The 12,374-nt window shown below is 41.8% G+C and overlaps 2 protein-coding genes across 4 annotated transcripts in view; one reads left to right on the top strand and one right to left on the bottom strand.

The window, feature by feature from the left end:
- The window catches only part of LOC138959504 (uncharacterized), a 96,171-nt gene that overhangs the window by 48,538 nt on the left and 35,259 nt on the right, over positions 1–12,374 (top strand). The gene's annotated exons all lie outside the window — the stretch shown is intronic.
- On the bottom strand, positions 237–11,931 carry LOC138959476 (uncharacterized). 3 transcript variants are annotated; one of them, XM_070330988.1, is made up of 5 exons: positions 11,667–11,931; positions 9,971–10,088; positions 7,990–8,090; positions 5,928–6,022; positions 237–3,946 (listed from the first exon to the last, which is right to left on the bottom strand). In XM_070330988.1, the coding sequence occupies exons 2-5, from the start codon at positions 9,992–9,994 to the stop codon at positions 3,606–3,608; spliced, it is 561 nt and encodes a 186-aa protein (XP_070187089.1). In that variant the 5' UTR covers positions 9,995–10,088; positions 11,667–11,931; the 3' UTR covers positions 237–3,605. The 3 variants fall into 3 exon arrangements, 2 of the variants coding, with proteins under 2 accessions (XP_070187089.1, XP_070187088.1); XR_011453725.1 differs by lacking the exon at positions 11,667–11,931 and having other exon boundaries at positions 7,995–8,090; positions 9,971–10,348; XM_070330987.1 differs by lacking the exon at positions 11,667–11,931 and having other exon boundaries at positions 9,971–10,339.

Raw genomic sequence — 12,374 nt, 5'->3', positions numbered from 1 at the left:
GCGCTGGAGAACACAAACAGGCACTCAGCACAATGACGAAATTGCTATGCATCACTAAATAGTGAGCGATCCATGTGGATATTTGATTGTATATACGTTTGTTACTTGCGAGTGTGCGGATCTTGACAGATATCCACAAATCTTTAAACTAAACAACAACCATGCAGACAAACTCAATCACACCACTATCACACAGTCATGTATACACAGATGAAGAAAAGCATAAGACGACCAAATAATATGACTCAAATTGTATTCAATCGATTAACAGTACATGAGTAATGTGACATTCTGTACATATAAAATGTTCACAGTCAGTCCAATGGACATTCTCTGTACCTTTTTATTGATCTGTACTTTTCCTTCCTCGGTAAGAACACATGTATTTTAAGCCTAAAGCCCAAAGAACATTATTTTAAGTCTAAACTAACAGACAACAAGAAGGGCAAAGCCCATACGACTCACATGCTTTACACATTTTTCCTACCAAAATACATGTGACCTTGACCCAAGGTCAAGGTCATCCAAGGTCATGCAACACAAAGCTGTTAATTCAAGACATAGGAAGTACAATGGTGCTTATTGGCTCTTTCTACCATGAGATATGGTCACTTTTAGTGGTTCACTACCTTATTTTGGTCACATTTCATAAGGGTCAAAGTGACCTTGACCTTGATCATATGTGACCAAATGTGTCTCATGATGAAAGCATAACATGTGCCCCACATAATTTTTAAGTTTGAAACAGTTATCTTCCATACTTCAGGGTCAAGGTCACTTCAAAATATGTATACAATCCAACTTTGAAGAGCTCCTGTGACCTTGACCTTGAAGCAAGGTAAACCAAACTGGTATCAAAAGATGGGGCTTACTTTGCCCCATATATCATATATAGGTGAGGTATTCAATCTCAAAAACTTCAGAGAAAATGGGAAAAATGTGAAAAATAGCTGTTTTTTAGGCAACATTTATGGCCCCTGCGACCTTGACCTTGAAGCAAGGTCAAGATGCTATGTATGTTTTTTGGGGCCTTGTCATCATACACCATCTTGCCAAATTTGGTACTGATAGACTGAATAGTGTCCAAGAAATATCCAACGTTAAAGTTTTCCGGACGGACGGACGGACGGACGTACGACTCGGGTGAGTACATAGACTCACTTTTGCTTCGCATGTGAGTCAAAAATGGCATGACTCCAGAGTTACATGGGTGCAAGCTGGAAAATTAAAAAAACCGGCAAAAGTTGGGGTCCAAGCTTTTTTAGTATTTAAAATGCCAAAAAAACCCTCTCCTGGAACAAAAACATCGGCAGCCGATGAAACCAACAACCGGCTGCCGGCGTGTAGCCGGCAGAGTTGCACCCATGGAGTTACTCTTTCTAGAATCACACTGTGGGTGAAAAAATAGGCCTGATGAATAGGTTCTGTTCCGAAAATCACTCTGCAGAAAAACAAAATATAAGCCTATAAAGGGCTAACAAAACAATGGCACAGAGGTTTGTGGGCTTGAACAAAAAAGCAAACAGTAAAGTGACGCCACTTCAATTTTCTGTCTTGGAACATGGCGCCGTGCTAAACATTTTCTTTTGAATATGTAAATGCAATCGAGCAACAAAAAAACAAGTGTATAGACATAGTAAATTAGTATCTTGCAGAAAGCCATATATACATGTAATACTCTATTTATTCTACAATCTTCTAGCACAATTTTTCTCACTTTGAGTCAGGTTACTTTCAAACTTCAAACCGCTACATTTGACTTGGAAATCATGCAACCGCATCAGAAGGAGATTGCCTCTGTTTACATTGACTGTGATGTTTGAACATTGAATCAGTTAAATTTGAGCATAATGTGCTCTATACGAAAAAAAAACCCACCCAAAACATGGCCCTCAAGAACATAACAAATAGACAGCTGTACAGAACAACATACTATTTGAACACATTACTAGCTCTGTCTGCACTGTTGTGTCATTGAGATCAGTGTCTATATTATCCTAAACCTCTCTTCCAAAGTAAAATCTCATTCTCGCAACAATACTTCAGCTCACTGCACTGTGTTCTGCTGGCCAAGTCAAATGTTTTATAAAGCAACCCAGTATCGTTTGATCGTTTGCATGTGAAAATGGTTAATTTACAAAAAGAAGCTAATAGTCTCTGCTACCTTCACCGGACTATGACTAAAACTTTTTTTTTACTGCATCCAAGGACATTAAAACCCTGTTATTCAGGAATGCTGTGTCACAGCAAGACATAACTTCTGAATTACAGCATCCCATAAATAAATAAAAAATAAAAAAAGACATTTGCTTCAGAATGTAAATGTTATGTGTAGGGATTTTCCCATTTTCTGTCGGATAGCAGCAGATGTTCCAATGCGGTACGGGGGGAAAGTAGCACTGTGATAGATAAGGATAGATAAGATTCATATAGTCCTGTGAGGTTATCCTCATGGGAATTTGCGCTGCTTTCTCCCTGGAGAAAGCGTCGCTGCCATACAGTATACATGTACAGTGCTACCAATATTTGTGATTTGTTTCCCTCCATGCATGTTTTGCTGTTTCCATACCCTAAGACTTTCGCTGTGAACTCAGGTTCTTTATCATGCACATGCGTGCACACGGAGTTGTTTGGACACCGAGGAGAGTCTGCATAGTTGATTCTGGAAAATAAATCCCCCGCCAAACAAGGGGATCGAACGCACGCCGATAGAGACAACTGGTTTTGAAGCCAGCGCCACTACCGGCTAAGCCATTTCCCCACCCTGCCGACTGAAATATTCATGAAACCTGATATTGTTGTGCTACTGCATTTCACTTGTTCAACAGCAATGGAATGACAGCTTGCTTGGTCTATGAAACTGGCCAAAGACCAAACTTTTAAATGGTATCAGATGAGCCTTCAACTTTGACACATGTATACAAAAATGATCAGCCTTGGTGCTCTCACCACAGAAAGAAGTATGGGAACTGATTTTTTGTCCAAATAGGTGGATCAACTTGTCCCTTGAAAACGTCTGGCCAGACCTGAGCTGTTGAGCTGAACTGCTGTCACGAGATGGTGTGTGCCCTTGAAAGTACATGAACTACACAACACACAGACTAGCATTCTTAACAAACACGCTCCACATCAGAGTTGGCTTTTTTCCCCTTGGGCTGTCTTCTTCCAGACTGAACAGGATGTGGAAGATCAACATTTAGTTTCCTCCCAAAAAATGCAGGATCTTCAAGTCTCCAGTTGTCTCTATTCTGTGCTATGGCTGTGGGACATGGCTGCTGACGATGAAAGAAGAATCTAGGTATTTGTCTATTTGAGACAAAATGACCCAGGAAACTGTATCTCATAAAGAAAGCTGAATACAGTGGACCCCCTTTTAAGACCCCCCAATTTAAGACTTCCTCCTTTTTACAACCTTGTATTTTCACACTGGAACGCCGAAGAAGAAGAAGAAGAAGTATTTTCGCACATTTTGTTCTTAAGCCTTGTAAATTTACCCCCATTTTAAGACTCCCTCCTTTTTAAGACCTGATTTTCTCAGATTTTTTTAGGTCGTAAAAGGGGGTTCCACTGTACCACAAACTGTGCGCAGAACTTGGTGAAAAGCATCATGAACCTCTCTTGACAACTGCTGGACGATGGAAGTTGGAGTGGTTGGGCCATGTCAAGAGGCATAAAACCCAAGATGATACTGCAAGGCACCATTGATGAAGGACACAGTCGTGGATCATGGAAGACAAGGCAAGAATTGGTCCAACAATGGCAAGGACTGGACGTAATGAGCGCTCCTGGCCTCCTGTAGACTGCATAGCCTGGAGAAGGATTTCTCCTGCTTCTGCCTTGAAGTCCCACATGAACTTGATGAAGACTGTCTGACTGAAGGGACTAGTGGTGATGATGATGACAACAATTGTTTTCACTGAATCAATGTCAGTCCTGCCGTGGATGTCTGAAATAAACAAAACCCCACACGTTTCAATGAGTCCCTGCAAGTATCACAGAAAAGAACAGCCAGCAGTGCTAGTTCATTGTCTAAAACTTCTTTTTATAAGTGCAGCTTTCAAATCAATGTTCAATGGGCACAGCAAGTCAACATATATATTTCATATTTTTTAGAAAGCTTGAGGGTAATAAAACTGTGCTCTCTTATCACTATACACACAGTGAAAACAATTTCTCCCCTATACACATCAGACACAAAATAGCAAACTACCAAACTCTGGGCCTCACTATGATTTACCTGTGTAAAAGGGAAGGTGTTGTGATGATATTGTTTTAGTCTGACACTATTTAGTCTTGTTTCTAACCCATGATTCCTAGTTAAAACAGCTAAAAGCTTTTCACTAAGGCCTCCTGTTCAACTATTTGTATCCTGCTGTACACACCAGAGGTTCTGTAATGTCACACACCACATCTTTATTCGTATTCTATTGCATGAGAATCATAGAGGTAGTGGCGCTCAGAGCTTGATATTTTCATGTCTTGGGAGTTTGATCTTCTTCGCTCATGGCCTTAGACTCCCACGTTCATTCATGTTTTTAGCACGAGTGGATTTTTACATGTATGACCGTTTTTATCCCGCCATTCAGGCAGCATACGCCGATTTCGGGGGAGGCATGCAGGGTATTTTCATGTTTCTATAACCCACCGAACTCTGACATGGATTACAGGATCTTTTCCGTGTGCACTTGGTCTTGTGCTTGCGTGTACACACGAAGGGGGTTAGGTCACTAGCAGGTCTGCACATAAGTTGACCTGGGAGATCGGAAAAATCTCCACTCTTAACCCACCAGGCGGCAGCGACCGGGATGCGATCCCACGACCTCCCAGTTAGAAGGCCGACGTTTTACCACCACGCCACTGTGCCCATCTTGGAAGTCTGATTAAAGTAAACAATTCATTATTAAATAACAAGAAGAATATTCCCAAGCTATCTGGGAAACATGATATGTGTGCTGACTTGGTGTGCCCTTTAAGACATAACCAGTAATCTTGCAATTATAGAGGCAAACATTTCATCAGAACTTCATGTCAGAAAGTGCAAAGTTTGGGGGAGCTCTGTGCAGTGTGTACAATGTGACAGCCATACTATATAACATTAAGACAAGCCAGCTGACTCTAGCCGGGCAATAATTTTTTAGCCGGGAAAATACACTACTTCCACTTCAAAACTTAGCAGCAGATTTCATAAGAACCAGCCAGGTGCAATTCAATCAATCAATCAATCAATCAATCATTATGAGACTTATATCGCGCGTATTCCGTGGGTACAGTTCTAAGCGCAGGGATTTATTTTAATTTTTTATTTTATGCAATTTATATCGCGCACATATTCAAGGCGCAGGGATTTATTTATGCCGTGTGAGATGGAATTTTGTTTACACAATACATCACGTATTCACATCGGCCAGCAGATCGCAGCCATTTCGGCGCATATCCTACTTTTCACGGCCTATTATTCCAAGTCACACGGGTATTTTGGTGGACATTTTTATCTATGCCTTTACAATTTTGCCAGGAAAGACCCTTTTGTCAATCGTGGGATCTTTAACGTGCATACCCCAATGTAGTGTACACAAAGGGACCTCGGTTTTTCGTCTCATCCGAAAGACTAGCACTTGAACCCACCACCTAGGTTAGGAAAGGGGGGAGAAAATTGCTAACGCCCTGCAATTGCAATTGCCTAGTGTATAAGATGCAGGCCTTCCACGCCAAAGGTTAAGTCAAGAAGTGTTTGAATCCTGGCTGTTGAAATGTTTTGTCCATCTCCCGAGGCAACTTATAATTGCATCTCCCTAAATTGAAGTACATGTATACGGTTGCCTAAAGGGCTGGGTAAAAACAGTCATACATTTCAAAACCTACTCGTGCTGTTCTTTGGAGTTACAACCCATGAATGCAGGTTCAAACAGGTTATGAGAATGACTTACCAGTTAATACAATATGTTCTGCCCAGGGACTCTTTTCTGCTTCCGCCACAACAAGTTGAATTTCCGCAGATGTTACTTCTCTCCCTGCCATAGGACTGAAAAAATTAAAAACAATTTTAAAGAAAACACACACCAGGAAAATAAATAAACTAATGAACAAAGGTAGCTGGTGGAACAAGTAATAATTCGACCTTTATCAACAGCTATTGTGTTTTCAGCGTAGCAATAGGGTCCGATATTTAGACGAGACAAGTATAATGCCGACGAGTCGAAGACGAGTCGCATTATACTTGTTCGAGTCTAAATATCGGACCCTATTGCTACGCTGAAAACACAATAGCGATTATATATGCTGTTCTGACCTTGATTTGTTGTTCCAAACTTACAAAAGGACAGTTTTTGCGTCGATGCGTTGATCTTAGGTTTTGATAGCAGACGCCGTTTCTTATGCGCATTAGTTTTGCGCATGCGCCACAATGCGAGCAGACGGCAGCGAAGTCAATTTCAGTTTGGGTGAATGGCATTTATACTTGTCTCGTCATGAAGCGAATTGTTCATCCTCAGTTATAAACGACTACATGAATGTTAGTGCCATGGGCTGTACATCAATACTTCAGAGGGGAAGTGGGTATTTAGTGTGGAGTTACGAGATAAGAAAGTCGGCCATTTTTCTCAATATGCTTTTGGATATTGAGTAAAATGGCCGACTTCCGTAGCATTATGCTTTGATGATCGGAAGAGGCCATCCAATCACAGCCCCCGAATTCCCCCGCGTGTCCTTCAGAATAGCTATATAAGAAGATTACTTCAAAATAGAATAATGATATTTGCCAAAGCAAGTATGTCAGAAAGTACTGATAAACAGCAATCTGGTGTGCATCATTATTTGTTTTGTGTCAAGCCAATTAACCCCTGAGGTTCACAGTGAACAGTAATGTACCAAGTAGATCTTCCTATGTGTATAGTCTAGAAAATATGCACATGAATTGTGATCAATCGGGCGGGGATGTAGCTCAGTCGGTAGCGCGCTGGATTTGTATCCAGTTGGCCGATGTCAGCGTGAGTTCGTCCCCACGTTCGGCGAGAGATTTATTTCTCAGAGTCAACTTTGTGTGCAGACTCTCCTCGGTGTCCGAACACCCCCGTGTATACACGCAAGCACAAGACTAAGTGCGCACGAAAAAGATCCTGTAATCCATGTCAGAGTTCGGTGGGTTGTAGAAACACGAAAATACCCAGCATGCTTCCTCCGAAAACGGCGTATGGCTGCCTAAATGGCGGGGTAAAAACCGGTCATACACGTAACATTCCACTCGAGCAAAAAACACGAGTGTACGTGGGAGTTTCAGCCCACGATCACAGAAGAAGAAGAAGAAGAAGAAGAAGAAGTGATCAATCGATAAGACTGAAGAACAAACCATGAAAATAACACCACCACTAAATAGCACACAGAATGCCAAAAGAGATTGTTGAAGGCTCACTCCTTTGTGACATACAGTTAAGCTCACCCTTTGTGACATACAGTTAAGCTCACCCTTTGTGACATACAGTTAAGCTCACCCTTTGTGACATACAGTTAAGCTCACCCTTTGTGACATACAGTTAAGCTCACCCTTTGTGACATACAGTTAAGCTCACCCTTTGTGACATACAGTTAAGCTCACCCTTTGTGACATACAGTTAAGCTCACCCTTTGTGACATACAGTTAAGCTCACCCTTTGTGACATACAGTTAAGCTCACCCTTTCAGATATGGCCAGGCTTTTACTTGGGACAAGACCATCTTTCTGTTGGGTCACATACCAGAAAACAAGTGGTAAGCAGATAAATATCTTATCAGTGGCATTTGAAATAGACTTCATAAGATATTGCACTGTCATTTCAACTTTGGCCGGTTGCAAATGGCATACATGTTTGGATTTGATGTATTAATCTCTGGGCTGAGAAGATAAAGCCATACTGTAATGTATATTTTGTCCCTTTTGGTTTCTACTAGATTAATTCACATAACACCTGGCATGATGGCCTGTGGAACAAAGAATATGATTAAAATCTTACCAACCTTACCTCCCAGCAACTGACAGTGAAGTCAGTAAAGAACTGCTGGGTGTTCTGCATACCTGGACCCAAGAAGGCAGCTTCCTCATCCCTCACGCCACAGGACTACAAAGACAAAAAAAGCAACAGGATTATAGGCACTTGCATGAACTGACTTGGAAGTTGAACACTTTTACATAGCATCATAGATGAGCCACGCCACGGTCATGATCAGCTCTGCATGGGTACCACAGTGCTTCATCATTTGACTGTTGTTACTCCTTGTGTAAAGCATGTTTTATGAGCAAATCACTTCCAACTTGTGGTCACACTACATTGTTCTTTCTGGCCAAGTTTAGGGTTAAACAACCCAAAGTATCATTACCACTTTCAATTGATGCACGGGAACATACCAGTTTCGAAGAAGAAGCTAGTCTTGGCTCACTCAGACTTACTGTGAACAAGACATCTAATGCCTTTGAGGGATGTTAAAACCTTCTTAAAATCTTGTCATAATTTGAAATCTTCAACAGGGATGGGCAAATCTCAAAATGTTAACTCGCCAGCCGGGCGATTAACTTCAAGAAAGTCACTAGCCCGGCAGAAATTTTGCTGGCCTGGTACCAGTGGTAGATGCCACTGTTGATCTGCAGTGTTTACATGGCTTTAAAACTCGAAATGAGAACAAAAAAGGTCGCATTTGACCAGAGTTTTCATTAGCCAGCCGGGCGAGTTGTCAGGCGGTTTTCACTAGCCGGGCAGATGTTTTACTCGCCCCAGGGCTATCCGTGCTTTGAGACATAAAATGATAAAATCAAATTTTGAAGAACAGTCCCCAAATGTTTCAGAATACAAACATTATGTGAGCAATCTACTACCGACTGTACAGATAATGATATTTTCTGTCAGATAACCATGGTTGTCTGAAGGCGGTGCTGTTGCAGTTTTGGTTGTCTGAAGGCGGTGCTGTTACAGTTTAACAGTGACAGCAGCACTGTGATCGGGTAACTCCCTATGCGAAGATGTACAATGGACTGACTAGTAACATCTTCTTCGTGTACCGGGTAACCTGATTTAGTTGGATAACTCATTAACTGCATTTCATGAGTTCAACTGCAGTTGAACGACTGTGCTTCGGGTTCATGCAACTGGTGGTTAAAGCTCGGTGGTAATGACTCTAGTGGTTGATATCTAAGTTATTATAGCATAGCCTCATTCACTATGTGCGTACGTACATGCTCATTGCAACACTTGCATTGTTTACGTCAGGTGCCAGGAGATCGGTTCTTCACTACTCTCATCTGATCTTGATGCACATGTTGTATACATCAATCAATCAATCAATATGATGCTTATATCGCGCGTATTCCGTGGGTACAGTTTTAAGCGCAGGGATTTTATTTTTTTATTTTATTTTATTTTATGCAATTTATATTGAGCACATATTCAAGGCGCAGGGATTTATTTATGCCGTTTGAGATGGAATTTTTTTACACAATACATCACGCATTCACATCGGCCAGCAGATCGCAGCCATTTCGGCGCATATCCTACTTTTCACGGCCTATTATTCCAAGTCACACGGGTATTTTGGTGGACATTTTTATCTATGCCTATACAATTTTGCCAGGAAAGACCCTTTTGTCAATCGTGAGATCTTTAACGTGCACACCCCAATGTAGTGTACACGAAGGGACCTCGGTTTTTCGTCTCATCCGAAAGACCAGCACTTGAACCCACCACCTAGGTTAGGAAAGGGGGGAAAAAATTGCTAACGCCCTGACCCAGGGTCGAACTCGCAACCTCTCGCAAGTGCGTTACCACTCGGCCACCCAGTCCTTACATGTATTTAGGGCATTTACACCCCTTTGTTGCACTGATCACAAATACGTAATTGGTTTTTGCTCGAATGATTGTTGCAATAGGTGTTGCATTCTGTGATTGACTGATTATGATGACTTGATGCCCGCCAGACTATACTTTTCTTCCACAGAATTATGGCATACCTTGCGTAAAATCTCTGCAAACATGACCTCTCTGTCGACTGAATGGTGACGATCCTCCACAGCACAGAAGTCAAAGTGGTCTGCAGTTGGGAGTCGTCTAGATTCTCGGCTTCCATACCTGTAACAAGCGAGGTGTTTATGAGAAAATCATGCCTCAAAATAAGTATGTAGTTTGCTTGAGGGAAAAACACAACATAGAAAAGTGTGATTTAGATGTCCTTGGAATTCCACCTTCACCTACAGTGTATTATATTAGCAAAGTAGGTTGGATACATTAATTTAATTGTCTTACTGTGAACGTCATTCCTCTGTCTTTTTCATTGTCACTTGAACAACATGCACTTATCATTGTCAATCAAGCAAACGCCTCAGTTATTCTCTACTGTTAAAAAAATACATCTTTGATCTAACATTCCGTATTTTTACTGCCCTTGCAGTAATAATATACATAGTTATATTGGGTACATCAACTTCAGTGCATCCTCACAGCATGACAGTTGACACTCGTGACAGGCCTAAAAGTGAAACTGAAAGTGGCGAGTAGAAACATGTAACTGGCGAGTAGAAATGTTCATCTACTCGCCAAATGCGAGTAAAGTTGCTGAAACAAATGCTTGGTTTGGGTAGTAAAGTTTGCTCTCTGGCTAGTACATTTTCACAATTTCAGAATCACTAACCAAAGGCAATCGAGTATAAAGAGCTTAACCATTTGTTGGACTTTCAGGGCTGATTGGGTATATATTCTTCTTCTTCTTCTTTCCAATGATGCCCACGATAATGATAATGATAATGATCATTATGGCATGAAAAGGGACCAGTGCTTTGTTACACTTACAGTCCATTTGCGTACTCTGGTCGTTATCAATATCATAGTCCGTAAATCATAGCAAAGAGTCCATGTCCGTAGAAGCCTATTTTTTTTTGAGAAAACTGTGACTTAGTTTGCGTAGGCCCGCGACACAAAGGCATCAACCGTTGCCGCCTCCACCGTCTTATTGGGAAGGCGGTTCCAGTCCCTCACAGTTCTCGGTAGAAATGAGCCCTCTCTGTATTGAGTTCTGGTATTTATGAGGCAGAACTGCTGATCGTGGGTACGGCGCTGTCATGATGGGGGTGGGACTAGCTTGCTTCTGATGACTGGGCACTGAATTAGTCCATGATGAATCTTGTAGAGGACCCCCAGGCGTGTGATTCTTCTACGCTGCTCGAGAGACGGCCAGCCCAGTTGGTCAATCATCCGGCTCACACTTGACGTGTTGTGGTAGCGGTTGAGTACGAAGCGGGCGGCACGTCTCTGGACGGCTTCCAGCTTCTCGATGCTCTTCTGGTTGTATGGGTCCCATACTGATGAGGAGGTCTTGCTGTAGCTGCATGGTCTTGTTGTTCTCTGTTGGCTACAACCCTGTACACTGCTGTATCGTCCGCAAACAATCGTGCCATTGCTGTCAGTTTGTCTGGAAGGTCGTTGATGTAGGCCAGAAATAGACAGAGGCCCAATACTGGGAATACAGAGCCCTGAGCCAGTGAGGTACTCCTGTCAGTCCTGACCTGACGTTGACGTCAACTACAACTGCTTGGTGCCGATCATTTAGGAAGTTAGATAACATTTCGGCTTTATGCTAGCTAGGGGGGAAAAGGGAAGAAGTAAACTAAAAATAAATACTGGTAGTTCCAATAAGATATATAATGAACTTACCCAAGTCACTAGTCTAGAGCATGCAAATCGCCATGCATTCGTCTCAACAACTGAACAAGTATCCACACCGTGTAAGAATCCTGACGAAGAAAAGGTATGTGTCTTTGTGTTGCCCGCAACCCGGCGAGCAAATAAACAACTCGTGAATACTGTCTCGCGTACTGAAGGCAGAAAGGATCTGTCGAACAAATCTCTACTGTTGGGACATTTTCACCACCGACGGTCGGCCATTGACTGGGTACTGTGTAAAGCAAGAGTGACCGTCCTTGATTAAAAAAAAAAAAACCCGGTGTAGGATCTGAAGTAGTCCCCCGGGGGACCAATTCGTGGCAAAAACTGCTCTATAATGGTCCCCCCTTAGACATCCAGCCTCGTTGTTCTTAGGCATTCAAGCCATTTTCAATCTATATCTTCGTCCGGTATTATGTAGTGCACAGACAGCAATCTCTTTGTTTGACTATATTTTGCAGAAAATAAAATAGATCTGATTTATAATGCCGTTCAAAAGAAAAATGACATGAAATAAAATGAATAATAAATAAATACTGATAAGAAGAAATGAAACCAGTCTCTGATTCTTTCCTTTCTTTTCTCTAAAATTGCTGGTAACATTACTAACATTGTAACAAGAAAAACGAGGCTGGATGTCTAAGAGGGGACCATTATAGAGTAGTTTTTGCCACGAATTGGTCCCCCGGGGGACTACTT

This window comes from Littorina saxatilis, linkage group LG2 (genome assembly GCF_037325665.1).
Source record: "Littorina saxatilis isolate snail1 linkage group LG2, US_GU_Lsax_2.0, whole genome shotgun sequence".
Taxonomy (NCBI): Eukaryota; Metazoa; Mollusca; class Gastropoda; order Littorinimorpha; family Littorinidae; genus Littorina; species Littorina saxatilis.
Note: the sequence above shows the minus strand (reverse complement) of the source record. Positions and strands in the feature narration are given on the sequence as shown.

Bases quoted from the DNA above. Each gene is read 5' to 3' on its own strand.
- LOC138959476 (XM_070330988.1), bottom strand. From the start codon at position 9,994: ATGTTTGCAGAGATTTTACGCAAG. The intron at 8,091-9,970 runs GTATGCCATAAT...TTGTCTTTGTAG, and splicing joins TTGCAGAGATTTTACGCAAG to TCCTGTGGCGTGAGGGATGA. The intron at 3,947-5,927 runs GTAAGTCATTCT...TGTTTATTTCAG, and splicing joins AGAACATATTGTATTAACTG to ACATCCACGGCAGGACTGAC.